The sequence below is a fragment of the Rhamphochromis longiceps genome, linkage group LG15, assembly GCF_057381845.1.
Source record: "Rhamphochromis longiceps isolate RC_006_pf linkage group LG15, R_longiceps_female_GT1.1, whole genome shotgun sequence".
In the NCBI taxonomy this organism is placed as follows: Eukaryota; Metazoa; Chordata; class Actinopteri; order Cichliformes; family Cichlidae; genus Rhamphochromis; species Rhamphochromis longiceps.
The window spans coordinates 38997187-39016516 of record NC_140571.1 but is presented as its reverse complement, the minus strand read 5'-3'; the positions used below and the strand labels follow the sequence as shown (position 1 = coordinate 39016516).

Below are 19330 nucleotides of genomic sequence, written 5' to 3'. Positions count from 1 at the left end.
AATGGGACTTGAAAGTGACACATAGAGCTGGCAAACTAAGGAGACGACTTCAAGCTATCATCTGTCAACACAGAGCGCCGGGACCAACAAATGGGAGCTATTGGAGGAGAAGGGACTGGCCTAGCAGAACAGATTACATTTTTACACTCAGATGAAACAGTGTACTGCACACCTTCATTTAACACATAAAATACCAGACAGAAGTTGATATATATATATATATATATATATATATATATATATATATATATATATATATATATATATATATATATATATATATATATTTTTTTTTTTTTTTTTTTTTTTTTTTTTACAAGAACTGCTTTGCTTCGATTACATTTTGCTAATTTCTCAGTACAGTGAAATAAATATTACAGGATACAAAAATTAATTCTTACATTTTTTCTATTCCTATACTTTATTAAACCAACTTTATTCTTTAATTTCTATTGGGGCGCTGTTATTATTTTGTTATTAAAATTTCTTTAACTGTTTACTAACAAAATACTAATAAATAAGTAAATAAAAATAGGTTAAAAAATTGCCGGTAGTTCAGTTATTCCTATCTTCTTCAAAATCCTCTGGTACTTGTGAGAGTGAGCATGTGTATGTTTGCGTATGCGTGCGCACTCTTGTGTTTGTGCCCTCTGTCAGCACTAACTGTAAATTTGTATCGGCTGGGCACTTATCACTACAGCCCATCCCAGCCCGGCCCACAACGTTAGTGAATATGCATTATGGCTTATGGCTTCATTAGGTCACGCCGTGTTATAAATTATGACACCACAGTGAACGCATACACACGGTCTCAGAGACAGCATGTGTATGCAGAAGATGTTTTGCATACGTACCACTGCTGAAGGGCGACATAATGAAGAGAGCCTAAGCCTCGTGACAAGGCAAAATCAACAATGCCAGCATTGCGTTTCAAAAGCCCTTCTATTATTTCTGACAAGATACTAAGGAGGTCGTCAACACAGTGCAGATGTTGGATAGACACTATCTTAACATTATTTTAATGGGCAAAATGAGACGCGAGGGTTTCACTGATCTCAAAAGCAGCCAGTGAGCTGAGGCAATTACATGACACAACTTAATTAATCATTTGACAATGAGGGGAAGGGCATTGTTTTAGATGATCGTTATGCGTTTAAGGGGTTTGCGCACACTCAAGGTTTCGCAATGATGCAAAGGATGCAAAGCATGGTTTCCCATGTAAATGGGTGCTAAGCGATTACCATATTAAAGCAGTCTGCCCGACAACACCTGCCGACATCCTTGGAGCTGATGGAAATAAAAGGTCATCAAAGCGTGGGATTACAAGGTGACCACCAAGGAAAAGCTAATTGCAATGAATAATGGAAAGCTACTGTCAGGTAATTAGCAATTAAAACGATACATTTTGAGGGTAATAGCAGCAGATGTAGTCTCTCTTCCATACCATACACAATTGTAATTATTCAGCCTAGAAACCGGCTTCATAAATGGAGCATGTCCTGACTTTCAGGCACTAGTTAATTCACCACCTTAAGAATATCAAAGCGAAATCTCCTGACACAGAGGCGGTTAGACTCATCTGTTTTAAATGTTAACAACTAACAGCAACTTTGCAAACTTTTTACACACAGTGTGCTCACTGTGTGTTTTGTGTACCTGCCATGTGCTATACCAGCTGTCGCTGAAAGTCCCTTCCAAGACAGCTTTTGAATGAATCAAAATGCCAGGACACCGTATATCCTGCCCACAGGATCCTTACAAAAAAATAAATAAAATAATAAAATTTTTACCAAGCAAATATTTTCTTTTAAGGGGTCACGAAGGCTGAAACCTAAAGCCAACGTTGCCAAGCATCACAATCTGGAGGAAAAAGTAGAAACAAAAGAAAAGCTCCCTACTCTTCGAGAGGTGATGGCGGGGTCAGTGGGAGCAGATGAAATAATCACTCAGTTTTCTGTTTTGTTTTGTTTCCCCCAAATTTTACCACAACAGTGAGGTCCTCTTGAAAATCAAACCTGAAGAGGAGCTGCTCACAAACCACGAGGACCTCAGGGTCAAGGACAGCATGAGTGTAAGAAAACAAATTCCCGAGCACTGAAAAGCCACTTAAGCAAGAATGCTATATTGATGTATTTTACAGTGCGAAAGGTCATCCCTCCCTGGCTCTGCATTGTCAGTACGTCGCCTATGACTCAGGGACGCTGCTCTCGGCGCTCTCGAGAAGAAAGGAGGGAGAAAACAAAATGGAAAAGGACAGAAAACTCGAGATGTTCTCTTTGATGGTCAGCAGCCAGGTGATAATGACAGAAAGCTGAAATAAAAGAGACTGAAGAAAGAGAAATAGAAAAGAGCAGTGGAGGACGATGGACTAATGACCAATGACCTTGTGTATTCAGTCAAAGAAAAGCCTAACAAAAAGACAGCGTATATGTGTATTCACCATAAATGAATAGCAAGCCGCAGAAACGGTGTCTTAGATTTTGCTTCGTATGCTGCATTTACATTCAGATTTACAGTCTTTTCCATTTGCTTGTTGCTTTCTTTATTTTTGCACATTTTTCAGACTTTTGAATTTTAAATTTTCACATGCAACTTTGGAAGGTGGGCCTAAGTTTAAACGCAGCATCACCTATGCAGACTTTACAAAGAGCCACAGTTGACCAAGAGTGATTTTTGTGACATGCGACTCAACCATTAAATCACAACTCTCCGTCTAGACGCTCAACCATTCTCCACCCCCGCACAGCTATGGTTTGGTAAATGGTAATAAGGCAGTAAGATTGCATTTTATCACCCTTCATTCTATATTGTTTGTTGCATATTGTCCCCCCACCACCACCACTACCTTTTTTTTTTTCTTTCGGTTCAATTACGGGTACTGCTTGGAGCCCTGCAAAGCCCTGGCCAGCAGCTTTGTCAGGATGCTAAATGGAGGGCTGTGAGTTTAAAAACTTAAAGAGGCAGTGAAATATTAGCCAATGTGGGTGAGGAATGAGTGGCTGAGAACTGCAGCGTGTCAGTGTTAAATGGTTGGACTCAGATGCATATAAGTTAGTCCAAGCATGAAGGGCAGTGGGACGCTCGCATGGAAACGATGTCCCCTCCCCTCCTTCTCATCCCTCTACCCATCCACACACACACACACACACTCTGGCGCACCCCACCCACACTGATTTTAAGCAAGGAGCCCATCAGAAACTTGTCATTTCTCTCATTCACTCCAACAGCCTTGAGACACAATGCAGACTTACCTCTGTGTTGTACACCCCATATATCAGAAAGATGAACAGGCCCTGTAAACACAGACAAAGAAAGAGAGAAAGGGAGAAAGAAAGAAGAGGAGGACAAAGTTGTTACACCTGTTTTCTCTCTTATATTTTTATAAAAAATAAAAGAAGAAGAAGAAGAAAAAAGATCAAAACTAATGCAGGTAAGGTTGATTTGAAGTCTATTCTAGTCGCACAGAGCTGAATTAGACTTTAGTCGGAAGTAATGAGGAAAGAAGTAGGACAACTTCTCCAAAGTGGGCCACCTCTGTATAAAGCTCAGCTTGCATTTGTTTCGTCTGCAAGACTTCTTCCTCGTTGCAGGCTGCGCTAAGCCATCAAAGGCTTCAACCCAAGGTTCCACACAGTTTTATTGAAATAGAAAATCTCAAGTGCCTATATTCATACTGTGTTCTCTGACATTAAAAAAAACACAATTATATGATTGAGTATTAACAAATACACACAGAGCACACGCATTATGTAAAGAAACAAAAAATCTGTGCTCATAAATCTACGCAAATAGCAAGAAACGAGGCAATAAAGACAGCATTAACAGTGGCGTCTATTAAAACACACTCACATGTACACAGCCCCACACTCACACACACAGAAAGAGAGCAACCCGGGCCAGACGAGACCATCAAGGAAAAACCATTGGAGGAAAGCGGAGAAAGAAAGAGACAGAGGGAGCATAATGAAAAAAATGGCACATAAAAGAAGATATTTCATGTTCACAACACTCCACGGCTAGTACCCAGGGCCCAAGAATGCCATGCCCTTGGATGCATAAAGGCTGCACTTTTGGTCACAGAAAAACAGCTATTTTTCATTCCGTTTCATTGTGGCATCCACTGAATGTACAAGCTGTGCATTCGCCTTCGAGCCATAATGTAATCCTGATGCCTCAATGAAAACAGTGAGAACAACATTCTCAGAACACTGATTGAACCGTGCCACAAAAGATGTACCGAGAAAAATGAAAAGGCAGTTAAAATCCTATAAATTTCAAGGCTGATAGATATGGTAGATTCTTTGATAAGAAAACCGCTAGCACAAAAAAAAAAAAAAACTTTTAAAAGTACATCTCTCTGCTTTCACCGCAACCAAGTACGTCTCTGTTGCTTCATCTTTAAACCAGGGTAAGGACACATCCCGAAGACAGGCAGGCACAACCTGCCCAATGCATCAATCAAGCTGAGTTTGGAGCATCCAATTTTTGCCCGAGGAAGATCTCGATGCATCACCATTGACAACATGATTTGGGGGCCCATTCGGAGTGACAGGGCGACAGTGGCTGACGATGATGACCTCTAGGCCAAGCTACTACAAATTCACCTGGCCGCATTGTCCTCCGGGGACTGAATTGCCCCGTCTGTCGCGCAGGCTGGTGACACCTTGCGTACAACTGACAATTTCTCTTGTCTGCCATTCTGAAGACACAACAAGGAATTGCACACCGAGATCCGTCTGCTACATACTCATGTGAAGTGGCCAAAAAATAGATACAAGAAAATAAATAAATAAATAAATATTTCCATAGCACAGTGTGACCATGAGAGCATAGGTGAGGTTGGTGATCTGATAACAGTGGGTGAGCTGAGGTTTCTGGTTTTCAAAGTGCATCCCATAGCTTATACTTTAACTACCCGATACACAGGAGTAATGTTAAAAAAAGAGCAGCGCCCACAAAACCTTGTCTTCACGTTAAATAAATAAATGAATCAACGAATGAAGGATGAGACTGTGTTGTTTTCCAAGTGTGACAGCAAGATCATCTTTTCATCTGTTATCATCTCTGCTCCAATTTACGAGCATTAGATGACACTCAGCCATCGAGCTCAAAGAGACTGGACTGCAAAGGTGAAAGGCTACTCTAGATATATGCCAAGCCTGGACGTTTTTCAGCAGTTTTTCTTAGCAGTCAATTGAATCTATACACTTACTGGTCACATTGTAAGGCACTAAAGGGACCCAAAAGTGTGCCAAGAAAATATCCCACACACCATTTCGACACTACCACCGGTGTGAACTATTGATAAAAGGCAGAATGGATCCAGCGTTGTATATGGCAAATTTTGAGCCTAAAATCTGAATGTTGCAGGAGAAATGACCATTTATCAGACCAGTCTTCCTGTCTTCTAGTCTTTTGTTTAGCCTGTGTGAACTGTATCAATTCCCTCTGTTTCAGGGATGGGGTGCTCAGAGATGCTGTTCTGCAAACCTTGGTTGTAATCAATGGTTATTTATATATAGTTATCGTTTCCTTTCTATCAGCTCAAAGATATAGTTCTTTGGGGAAAATGCTCGTTTTGAACTTCAGCAGGGCATCCTGAGCATGTCTGCATGCCTAAATGCAAGTTTGTGGTAAGAAGCAGTTTAACCTTAGATGTGCGTGATGAAGTGGACGGTGAGGGTATATTATTTAACGTCAGCTAGTAAAAGGCTTTTGAAAAGTAAAGAGATATGGTTTTTTGTCATTTTTTAAAAAATAATATGGACTGACTCTAAATGCACATCACTCGCGATGTGAGATAGAATTGTTACTATAGGGCTGTATTTGGGGTGTCTGTCCTTCTGCTGATAAATATATAATAATTAGACCTCTATAAGGTAAAACGTTAAAATCTCTGATGTCCATTGAGAATTATTTAAAAGCACAAGCAAAGTGTTTATCATGTATGTAAACTCAGCGTGGCTCCATACTGTTTGCACACACAGACACATGCACACATGTTAGCAAGCACACACACACACTAACCGACAGTGGGTGGTTAATTTGCAACACATACTCCATTGTATTGCATTAGAATTGCAATTCCCAACTTATTGTTGCAATTTGATTATCATGTTTTTGATCATTCCTCTTATTTGTAATTAATCTTTTGTTGTGCAGTGAACAAAGTGGGGAGAACATAGTGTGCACATTAGGAAAAAATGATCTATTAAAATCTAATTGAGTTAAAAATAAGTGGCAGCGCAACAATAATGACGGATTGTTTAAAATGTTAATTCATTAATATTATCCCTAAAAACAAACAGACGGGAAAATGGGGCGCATTATTTAAATGCAAGCGTGCCTTTCTAAACTCTGCCGCATTTCTTTTGAACTCTGCAGAAAACGCTACAAATTTATGCAAAGAACGAACACAGTTGCTTTCAAAGTATTTCCATACTGTACATCAAACAGGGGAGCATAAATTAATTAGCATCTCACTAATTATGGAACAATTGTATGTTTAAAAAGTTACTGTGTTTGACCAAAAACACCATTGCCTCAGAGAGATGTGCTCTGCCGCAGTGCCGGGCAGGAAAGTGCATTTGTGTAAACGTGCATGCGCGATCCTACTTATCAGAGATACTGAGAGTTTTGTCTGGACAACAGAAAGAACAAATGAAAGTCAGACATCGATTTACTTTCAAGAACTCTGAGTCAAGCCATTTAAAGCGGCTAGCCCTGATATTGTTTACTACTGGCTGTTTGTGATGTCGACAACCTCCTTTGGAAATTTACCTCTGTTGTCCTTGCAACTCACTCTTCGTAAAAGCATCAGCTGAGTGCATTAAATATTTAAGGTGAGCCATTAACCGCTGGTTATACTTGTAATAAAAGCTTTATTCCTGTGTTTAAGTGTCTGCTTTGTAAGAGAATATATTAAATGAAGCTTAACTCCCTCAAATGTAAAAAAAAAAAAAACTACAGATCTTTGGCAAATACAGACGTCGTTTTTGCCTATCTGCATGAATTAAGACGGGCAACTCCTGCGTTATTAGATAATAAAGCAGTTCGAATTTCAGATAACAGATTCAGGTGCCAGAGAACAGATCTGACTCTGGGTTTTTTCACGTTTCACAGTCATTTGATTTTATGACAAGATAAAATGAATGAGCTGGTAGCAACTGATCGTTTAGCTCAATAATATTTTCTACAGAATACAAGGTTGCTGATGGACAGTGTACAGTGCGGTACGACAATAGTTCAGCAAGATAACACAAGACAATTATTTAAAACATAACTTACACACTGGCTGACCACTAAAGGCTGATACAACTTGTGCACACAACTTCTCCTATTGTTTTAACTTGATTGTGTTTAATTGATCAACATGATCAATTAAACACAATTTTCACATTTTCAGGTATTTTCAGTCTTTAACACTGAGAATTCATCCCTGCATATGTTCAGCAGTGACACAAATCTCCAACCTGAATACAAACACTGACCACTTTTAAATTCCCTACAACAGCTCCAAGTTTCCCAAGCACATACGCTGTCCTCATTTTGACAGTAAGCCTACTGCAGGGAAGGGTGTTTTAAAAAAGCCACTTTCTCTTATAACAAAAAATAATAATAATTATACTATTTGTTTATGGCATATGCAATGTTGAACCCTTCAACCTCTCAAAGAATTCCCAGAGAATAATCCCTCTACATTTCTCCCCTCACTTACTATCAGCGCCCCTATTTCCCACTTCCATCAACCTCCCCACGTGTGTAGAGAAAGGAAGCAGAGAGCTGGCAGGTAAAAATCTCAAAAAGCAGTAGTTTTATGGCACCGTCCTTGGGAAACAAATTTTCAATGTACAGATATGAAAACTATGATTAAGGTGGAAGGGCAGTGTCTTGGCAAGGGGAGAGGGGGTGGCAGGGCAGCTTTTTCTTTCTCGCTGGAATGTATTGTCTCAGTCAGCCCAACGCTCCCTGTAGTATGAGAAGGAGCTTAAACGTTAACATGAGATATAATGACAGGGAACTCTGCTGTTCTGTCTGCTTGTTATATTGAAAAAAGAACCAGTATGGCTGCAATTTTGTCATCCTCCTTATTATTTTTACTTAGTGGTACAAATGACTTGCAGTAAAACAGATCTATATACAATAGATGTGTAAATTTTCAGCCAACCCCTTTTTAAAAATATTTTTATAACCGTGGTCTTGAGCAATAGTTTCTATGATTTCTATAGCAGTTTTTTCTTTGGACATTGGCTGCTTTTTCACTTATTTTCAATCCAGTCATTGTACCTGATAACTTCCAGCTGTAGTTTTTCTTTTTAGTTAAGCCACTTAACACTGACCTGTGAATCAATAAAGCATAAAAAGGGCACCTAACTCAAAAGATGAACCAATGTTCTGTCTAGACATAAAGACAATTTAGGAAAGAACCAATTTAAAATTGTATCTTTAGGGATTTTGCTACTCTCAACATGTCACAAAAATACATTTCTTGTGTCGCATCTATAGAAAATGCCAAACGTGACATTTTGACAGGAAAGAAAGCTTGCCTATGAGTATCTGCCTTGCAAACTGTACAGTATTTCCCATTTTCCTAGCAAATTATAAAAAATGAGAAGCTTAGTCTTATGCACACTACTGTATACAAAATTTAATATGTTAATTTATAAGACAAGTAACAGGGTTTTTTTTACTTTAAACATTTGATTCTCCTTTGTGAATATTTCTGTATCTCTATTTTTGCAATAGAGATGCATAAAGAAAAAAACTTCTAGTTCAAAGTTTCGATCCCAGTATTAGAAACAACAACAACTGAAGACCACCACCTCCACATCCCCTCAGTGAATTCCAGAGTCACTCTCTGCCAGAAACGAGAGCCTTTTGAACAAGCTGGGCCCGACGTCAAATATCCTCGCCTAAATTCAAACACACAGAGACACTTTTCACAAATAGAGCTATCCGCATCTCCACTTGGCAAAAAAAGGGGAGGAAAAATTCTGCCCTCACACCTGGTAATCATTAAAGAAATGAGAGACAGAAGAGGTTAAAACACCGTGATGGGGGGAAAAAGAAAAGAAATTCACACTTCTGCGCTGGGACTTGCTAATGTCTCTGACCCCTCCACACATAAACAGTTTAATTAACATGTATACATAACTTTCACTTTAACTGTTCATGGCATGTCAAATCAAAGTGTCTGTCAAAGCTGTGAAACAAGGAGTTGATACTTTGCAGGCCCTCGGTTTGAATCCAGCTCCACTCAACTGCTCCAGCTGGAAAGAGATACTGGCAAGAAGAAGTGAAGGCAGGCAGACAGGGCAGGTAGACGGGCAGCCTGCCACTCTGTCAGTTTGAGGTAAACACCGCCCAATAAATGCTTTGTAGCACCCAGAACTGCTCAAGATATGAATTAGAGAAGATGCTTGAAGTGGAAAAATAAAAGTCAAACCAAACAGGTTTTTAAGATTTGGGTGGCATCACATCTTTCAAGCTGAAATTGCTCGCCTTTGCAGCAAGTGAGCACCGTATTCATTATGGTGCAAACTCAGTCCACCCTACTGTAAAGATGGCTGTGAAAATAAATCATCACACTCTCAATCATCTTAAAGTTGGCCTCTGTTGTGCACAAAAGCATGACATCAACCATTTATAGAGAATTTGTACAATTGAAAAAGATTGTTAGGTGCAAAATGCAACCAAATACATCCAGTCCTGACAACTGGAATAACCTAAATTTTGATTTGGGTATGTGCCAAAGTTTTCTTCCTGTTTCTTTCTCACTGCACATTATTAGAGAAAGTGGAAAAGTTATTCTATTAAAAAAGAGCCCTTAGGACTCCCTGTTTCTTTCCCCATACACACATCCAGTCAGTCGGGCTGTCACGTTGAGGAGGGGACCCCCCAAGCCAGCCTGCCTCCACGGGGTGTGTAGCTGCAGAGGAAAACTGTCAGTGTTCGCACACAAACAGGCACACAGTGAAGCCAGCAGCAACACCAGTGCTGGTGTGCGATGGCTCAGGAGAGGAGGGAGAGTTATTAGCTTAGCCCTGAACCACCTACTTAATATAGGGGCCGGCGGTGATCGCTAACAGAGCCTGGCAGAGGTGACAGCTTTTGGCCCTGCTTGAGGAAATCCAATTGAAAAGCAGCCAAGAGGAACAACAAGCCCGAAACAGATGTTGCTCGCTACCACCAGTGCAACTTGGGTACACACAACCCAGCGGCAACAAACCGCGATGGCAAAACTGACACACAAACATACACACAACGGACACAGAGTGGAGCGCACACGCTTACACCACAGAGCCACATGAAACTGTGGAGGAACAAAATTTACAAAGGAAAACATCAGCAGCAGCAGATGTCTACAAGGACAGCAACAAGGAGCGATTTGTACGTTTATTTTTAGTTTCTATACTCTCTTTTTTCTTTCATCACTTTTCTACAGAGTGGCAACTACAGTTTAAATATATTTAAAGAGAACAAATCAAGAAAAAATGGAGCAGAGGCCAAAACAAAATCTTTCTTCCTAGACAAGAGACCCACCCAACAATCCATCCATCCATCTATGAATCCCTTGTCTTTTCTTTTAAGAACGTCTGGTAAGGCGTCCTAGTGAAAACACAGGCCTTCATATTATTAAAGCGCTTTTGCTCAAGTATTAATTGAGTTTGGCAAGTCTGGCCACACTTAATCCTAATAACGTTCATTTATTTTTTCCATCACCGCTACTGGGAAAAAGGGCAAGGAAGAGATGGGGAGAGCGAGAGATAAAGAGAAAGGGGGAGAAAATGGGCAAAAATCAATTGTGACATATCTTTATTACCACTCGATGACAAATGACGGCACATTTGCCATTGCTCTGGCATTGTGTCAGTGTGTGTCATATTGATTTTACATCAGATGGACGAACGTTATTGATGAAGTTCCAGAAAAACAGATGACCGCCCCATTTGAGTTGTTTTTTTAGCGTTTAAATAAACCAGGATGACAGCAAATTAAGACAGTAATTGTCACATGGCAGATCTCTCCTTTTGCTTTTCCGACAATTTTTCTTTAATATAAACCAAATTTCGAAGCATTTGCGGAAACCAAGCCTGCCACGAGATCAGCGGGAGTTGGCAACTACACCCTGAACCTGATCACATGGAACACATGTGGGAATGTAATGGAGGAGCGGTACAGAGAGCACGAGAGCGAGAGTGAACTGTAAACAAACTAGCTTTTAAACAAGACAATTTCGAGTTGCGTGTCTTGGGCGCCAAGAAAAACACAGCCACGGAAAACTGATACAAACTTTTAACACATGGGTCAAAGCGGGAGTCTTTGAACTGCCGAGGGAAAGCCGGCCGCCAGTGCAGAAAGCTGTTTAATTAAAAATACTTAGGTATTCAACAGGCCTTTTTGGGGCGCCCTCTTGTCAAATTGTATGTGAGCCTGCTGTCAATCGTTTTTTTAATTTCACAGTTTTCCGCTGACAAGGGGGGGGGGGTCAGATGGGAACAAGTTCTCCTAAAAACAGCAGCTGGATCCTGGGTAAATTTAGAGAAAAGGCCACTCACAAATATAAATCTGCACAGTCGGTTGCAGTAACAGACATAATACCATATTAGTGTATATACTCTTGAACCGTATACTTATACAGAATTAGACACAGTAATATGTTGGACCTGGTATTAAAATACCATTAGAATTACCACCAAACTGTGGTTTGGTGGTAATTCATAAACATGTAAGCTTCTTCCATTTAAACTGCCTTCAGAATATAGAAGGTACCAGATATTTTGCAGAGATTTGCAATCATAGCATAGATAAATTATATAATTTATGATATATACTGTTTTATTGTAGAATATTTGGGGGAAGGACAAATAGGTGACGTCTTTAATGTGATGTCTTTTTAATTTTTCAAGTCAGAAGGAGTTCACATTAACAGACAACATAATAATGTACTGCCAGCCACTTATTTTCATGTGGCATTGAGGAGCTGGAAAGGCATCACACACACACACACACACACACACACACACACACACACACACACACACACACACACACACACACACACACACACACTTCCAATATACCACCACAAGCACAGGCACTCTTAGTGGCTTCCAAACAGTAATTGCACTCTTATGTAAGTACAAGCAAGCTCAGAATCAAAGTCAAGTGTCTGGAAGTTGAACACCACCTGAGCCTCAACTTACCATTTTTCCAAAAAAGTGTGCCAACCCTAATGGGCCAAAATACGTACCATTATGTTTTTGTTTGTTTGTATTATTTATTTTTCTATAAAGAGTGTACGCTTTGCCTAGAGAACTATGACACATTTGCCCTTGGTCTATTGTTCTTGTGCCGGTGCGCGTTCGACTTATTCATATGCATACATTCGCGGGCATGAAAACAGTTTTAAAGCACCTGAAAGGTACATTGGAACCTGCAAACAAACAACTCTTACGCATGCACAGTAACATTTGAGCAGAATACTTTGTGCAAATTGCACCACTGACAAGACCGTGTTGCAGTGCCCTTGACTAACAATGACAAATGGATGCAATATGCAAAGTCTGAACAAGTTGCTTTTGGGTGCAAAATAGGAAAAACGTTGCTCCGGGTACCGTTATGGGATGCGTTTGCTATGCTGTTTCTCAACTAAGGTGAGCCCAGCCGAGGTTAATGGCACGTGTTAAGATTGAGAAGTGTAGGTGAGTGATGTCTGTCGAGAGAAATCAGAGAGAGCGAGACAGAAAGATGGACCTTCTTTCTCTCGTTTAGACATGTGAATTGCCGATTGGTGTCTTGCTTGCTTCATTATCTATTATTATGCCGAATCTGTGACCTTGTATTTGTAAAGGACATAAGTGACTAAAGACACATTAGCAGCATATGAAAAAATTATGTGCTCTAAAAACCTATAAATTATTTTTAACTAATAAGTCGTTTTCTATCCCCGAGACTCTTACTGTCATGTTTTGTAAATAAAGAAACAGAGCAATAAAATAAAAGTAATACATCTAACTTATAATGTAGTGTCCTTACAAAGCAGCAGGAGCTTCACATACCTACTGCATTTCCATCAATCTGCTGTCAATCTGTCACACATCTGATAAAAGTGGAAATAATTTCATTTTTTAGGATGCAAAATATTGGTTTTATAGTGTTTTTTTTTTATTTGCCTAAATTAATACATACATAAATCAATAGCTCATAGAAATTAATTATTAAACCACTAAGAGTTAGTAACACCCCAAAAATAAAAAATAAAAAATAGAGAGAAAAGGACAATAAGAAAGAGTGTCTAAAATAATGTGTATGTGAGTGCATGAGTGTAACCGCTGGGTTTGTAGTTCTGTTTCTGCGTACACCTACCCAACATAATCCCACTTCTGTGTCTTTCTGTATTCATCCGCCTGTCTGTGTTTGTGCACGCGCATACACATGCGGTACAACACCACCGCGGTGGCAGGGTGCATCCATCATGATAAACCGGGAGACTCGGCGACTGTCACATGCAATCACACTTCACTACGGTTCACAGGACTTCAAAGTGAAAATGAATGATAGCTCATCGACATGAAGACTTCATATATCTTCTTTTTTTTTTTCTTGCTCTTTTCTGTCTTTTATTTTTGGGAAGAGACTTGTATCTTTTCTCCCAGCCCCCCTTCGTTGTGAGGCTAATCGTTTTTGCCCATGGCTGGACGCACAAGTTAAAAATAAACAATAAAAAAATACATTCTGCCCACTCAGTTTGTAAGAGAATCTAAATGAGTAACACAGATTTTCAGAAATAAATTCAAAGTTTGCTTGTCCCACAAATTGCATTCATGTAAAGTGTGAGTAAAGCTGTAACAGACTTAAAGCTGCAATAGGCGTTGTATGGCCACCAGGGGGCTCCAAGAGTACCTCACCAGTGCATTCTGTTTGTCGTGATGTTAATTGGGTTAACGAGTTCTTTTATTTCTTTCTTTTTCTTATTCTGTGTTATTTCCTGTTTTGTTAGGAACATGTCACCTTCCTTTTATGTCTTGGGTGTTGATTTTTTTCTTTTTTATTCAATTTTTGGTTTGGTTTGTCTTTTTGACATCATCATTACACCATTGTTACTCTTCTTTGCTCTTTTGCGTTGGTCTGAGTTGAATACATTTTGCCATCAAAGTGTGACTGCTGGGATCAGCATGCCCTCCAACTTGTTTTGACTGACATTTTTCCACATGGACATTACAAGCAAGGATCTATAAGCCAACTACAAGCAGACTAGAAAATAACGCATTAAGAACAACTACACCAGTGGTGTCGGCTGCTGGCCATTTGCATTTTTGCAAGCAGGTAACCCCATCCTTACCCTGCGCTGCTTAATGCACGTATCTGGCAGATTACTGGTGCTTCCCAGTTGTTTATCTTGCTGTGTGCCTTCCCCTGTGCCCTCATTACTTTTGCTTCCTTATTTTTTGGTTATCTACTTGGACTCCTTCTTGATTTCCTTTGTTATCACCTCTTGTAATTTTATTTACTTCTCTGCAGTCGATCCTGTACATGATCCCAATGTCCTGCACTTGGTGTTTCCCCTGTGAACATACCAATATTACTTTATCAAGCCCTGCTGACATATCGATAAACATAATCCTACCTTGCCAACATGAGCATCAAAGAAAGTGTCTGCATCCCTGACTTGTTTAATCATTTGTTATGTTTGGCTATTAACCAAGCAGCCACCATTTATCAGGTAACAGTAATCTAAGTTACTGATTACTAATAGTAAAAACAGTGTTTCAAGCGAAGCAAAGCATAAAAATACAGATACAGCTTTTAAACTATCAGTATTTGTTAACCTCAGTGAGCACTTGAAAACATAACCCATGCATGAATTGCTGCACTCTGGGGATTCAAACCCTTGACCTTTGCAACTCCAGAGGAGCTTATTTTAGAGACCGCGCCACTGGGGGACGTGGCTTTCAACTCACGTTCTCACAAGTTCTCACAAGTTCTCACAAGCTGAAGCAATGATGCTGCGTTTGCAAAACTGGGCTCTGTTTGTTCGTTTCAATGTAACAAGCATCCAAAGGGAGAAAATTTACAAAGAAGATGCGTCATGCATGCTTCCATCCCAATGAAGCCTTGATGACAATGCAGAGAATGACAGCAATATTTCAGTTTGAAAGTTAATGTGAACAATGGCAAGTATTAAACTTGTTAGATTTGTAACTGCTAAAAAGTCAACTGAGACGCAATAATGCCAACTCTCTAACTGCTTCAGCGCAGGCAAGGGTAGCTTTTAATCTAGTAATGACTCTGAAATGACAGTATGCTTAAAAAAAAACAAAAAACTAAAGATCCTGGTATAGACCTCCTCGCCTCTCCCTCTCTCTCTCTCTCTGCACTCTGTCCCAGGCTCTGCTCTTGCTCTCTAAGCTGTTTGATTGGCACATGCTTTCACTTAATGAGGGATAATTACTAAGGAAAACAAGTGGGAGAGCACATCTGCTCAGTGTAAAAAGAAGTCCAGGCCTGGTGCAATCTGTCAGACAGGGCTTTCAGGTTGTGTGTGTGAATGCCTTACCCACCTTCAGCAGCCCCCCAGTCCTGCATAAACCCTCCAGGACCCTCCCTACACGCCGTCCCGACGAGAAGCAGATTAATATGAATCAGCATGTGGCTGTAAACACTCGACGGGAAGAGTGTATATCTATGTGCGTTGACATGCATAGGAAATGACCCGGAGTATCTGTGGAGGACTGGCTATGGGCCACGGCAGGAAGGGCAAGAGGCCAGTGGGGACATCAACATCCCAATCAGTGTCCTGCTGCCAGAGCTGTTGTTCTCCAGCTCCTATCGCACTGTTTTGTTTGCTTTTACACAATGCTACACTGTACTAGTAGTAAAATACTCAGGTAGCTGCAATTCTTCCCAGACACATCCACATAGTGCTCATAAATCATCTCTGCTAAACGGTCTCTTAATGACCTGCCTTTGTGTACAGTTAGAATGGGAACTTGTCATGTTTAAATTGTGAAATTATAATTTACTGTATTACTCAGTGAAACTGAGTTGCCAGATATTAAAAATTTTGACAGAATATTCTGTAGGTTTAATTTGTAATTTGTACTTCACATTCTTGATTACAGCTACTTAACAGAAATAGTGGCAGCACACATACATTAGCCAAAATGAGGAGAGAATTCACATGCTACTTTTCAAGCAAAAAGCACAGGGCAGCTTTGGGTAACCTAGATCAAATCATTTTATCTGCCTTATAATTTAACACAAAGTCGCTCCAGATGAGCACGTTGTGTGGCAAGTGTGTGACCCATTGGTTTGTCACTCAGTGTAATCGCTAAGGTGTAATCAATATAAATTCACCTATAATTAACATATATTTTATCTATCCGTTTGACAGCTTCAAAAGTTATCAAATATTTTTTTATTCTATTTTAAATACATTTTTAAAAATGAGGATTTTTTTTTTTTAATTATCACATGCAAACTGGATCTGACGTTTGACAGCCTTTTAACCTTCCGACACTTTTGTCCACCCTTCATGCCCCCGCCTCGGCAGCTCCTTACCACCCACCCACTAAAAGAACAACAGGGTTTTGCTTTCTTGCCCTGCACTGACCCAGTTCCCACTAATTACCCACAAAGTATACATCAAAGCCGGGAAAATCTACAGATCTGCGACAACGAGGCAGAGTAAGAAAAAACAGGACTATCCCCAACCTAGTCACCCTGAGCTGTTACCGATACAGCCGCGTGAGTTTGTCTGTATTTTTGTGCATGCGTGCGAAGTGGTGTTAGCCGATACAAAAGGCACGACGGTGAACTTATAAATAGAACGGTCATTGTTTCGACATGGGTAATTTCGGGTGTCGGAATTGTTCCTGACACTGTCAGCTGTGTGGCTTAGCTGAGGGGGAAGGCGGCAGGGGTGATGGATGAGTGAGGTCATGAAGTCTAGAGTCAGCTGATGGGATAACATGCATATACACACAGAAACAGAGAAATAAATATTACTAATAGCATCAAAGCATGGAATCAAATACAAACTATAACATGCATTAAGGCCATTGAGCATAATTGCACTCTTTTTTTCTCTTTTACGCCTTCCCTCTCTCTTTCTCTCTCTCTCTCTCTCTCTCTCTCTCTCTCTCTCTCTCTCACACACACACACACACACTCGCACACACACACACACACACACACACACACACACACACACACACACACACACACACACACAGTTATCATTGGGCAGGGGGCAAAGGGGATGGTTTGCTTTCTTATGACACAGTCTATTACTAAATTGAGCTGGCAGGTAATTCTAAGGCAAATAAATGCCAGCAGGTTTAACACAAGGAGAGGTCTTTGGGGTGGCGGCAAGAGCAATGACAGAAATTCTTTGGCCTCTTTTGACAGGAAGCCTATTATTCTCGCCGCTTTATTTTCCCAGGCTAGTTTTTAAAACTGATCTCTCCAAGAGAACTCCCCGCCCTAACAATCAGACCTTCCCCATCTGAACCACTGCAGCTGGTTCTTTGGTTCTGCTGGTCTGTGTCTTTACTCCCTAGACTTAATATTTACATTCTATGAGAATGAAGGCTGATTTTTTTGTCTACCCTTCAGTTAATTTCAAGGGTACTTAGGTGAACATTTTAGTAAAGTATTTTCTGTACACAAACCTTGATGCTAAGGTTGTGAAATAAGCCTCTCCATCTGTAAGAAATCCTCCCTTCAAACAGGTGAACAAGCGCTTGTATGAAATATTGCAGCACAGCTCTAATTTTAATGTTGTTTATTTAAACTAAAATAAACATTAAAAATATAACAAAAAAAGATGAAAAGAGGCAACAGGGGAAAAAAATAAAAGTACAAGTTGAGACAAAACACACTATAAATATACTACTTTTAAAAAAAAAAGCTGAGCTACATCCTCATTATAAATGCCATCTCAGACGGGCATGGTGGGAATCGGTGCTGACCTTGGTATCCCGTTTGAATATTGTTTTAATGCCGCGTCTGGTAATTGAGAACGCAACGCAAACAGTGGACTCTTTTTCAAAGGGAAAGTTATTTTCCCAGGCAGTGGGAATGCAAACAATGAAAGAAGTGTATTTATTTGTTTGTTCATAATTATCCAACAGACTCATTAAAATATGGATTTATAAATAAATCTCCATGATTTTACCTATGACTACATTAATTTAAACATTTCATCACCCACTGCTGTATAATAATAATTTGTACGCAAAATATTTATGTTACAAAGTTGCATTTGCAGTATTTTAGTTTATTTCAGTAGCTAAGGAATTAAAATTCAATTCAATAATTAGAAAATAATTAGTGAAAGCATATTAACTAATACAAGAAATGATGAAATATTCACAATCACTTGCTATCTCTGTGCAACCAGTAAATTCCACTGTACTGGGAGAGATGGCTGCTGCTTTAAATTGCGTGTGATCAGCGCTACGGCAGACAATGAATAAGGATGTCAGGGGAATTGAGGGGAATATGGTTCCTGTTTTCTCAAACAGTCCAAAATGAAAAACATTTCCCTCTGTAATCTGGCCAGTGAGAGCTCTGCCATGTGTGCACATCGACACTCTCGACTGTGTCACTGCGTTAGTTTGCAGAGTGAGTTTATAGGCAGTAAAACTGTGTTACAACACAGTTTGGACCACTTCAACGTTTGCTGACTGATATTTTGCACGTGTTTCATTGAATCTTTGTTTGATTACATTGAACGGAAATTCCACGAGCATAACTTCTACAAAAATCTTAGAGTATATATACATTTAAAAGTAGCATTCCTAAAAATAAAAATAAAAACGTGGCAAGCTGCAGTTATAAATGGTACAGTAGGAAAATATAAGGAGTACAGGAGAGGAATGCTGTGGCTGTGAATGGGCCAGTTGTGCAGGTCCAGATGAATGGGCTGGAGATGCCTGACTGTGAAACTGGATCCAGGTCCTGCTGTTTTGGTTTCTTCTGCCAAATGAGAAGTTAAAATAACTTCTAACTCCTCGGTTTGTAGGGCGTTGATGGTAGCGGTGACAAGCGATCACACACATTATCCAGATACACATGCACACAGATATTCACAATGCTTAACGGGCCGTTATGTTCAGCAAAAAAAAAAAAAAAAAAAAGCCAGACTTTACACAAGAAATCGAAATGCAGGATCACACATGTACCACTATGTGCCAGTTCTTTGCATACACTTTCCTTCTTCTTTTAAATTTTTGTTGTGAGATTATTTTGAATTGAGGTAAAAGGTATATAATAAATAACAATATTTGCTTTGTTTGCACAAAAAACAAGCAACATGAGAAAC

The 19330-nt window shown here is 39.8% G+C and overlaps 1 protein-coding gene across 1 annotated transcript in view; it reads right to left on the bottom strand.

Moving 5' to 3' along the window:
* The window catches only part of LOC146653164 (adhesion G protein-coupled receptor D2), a 93967-nt gene that overhangs the window by 52546 nt on the left and 22091 nt on the right, over positions 1 to 19330 (bottom strand). Inside the window, exon 21 of the mRNA XM_085383234.1 lies at positions 3252 to 3293. Coding sequence (XP_085239360.1) covers positions 3252 to 3293 — 42 coding nt within the window. The remainder of the gene's footprint in view (positions 1 to 3251; positions 3294 to 19330) is intronic.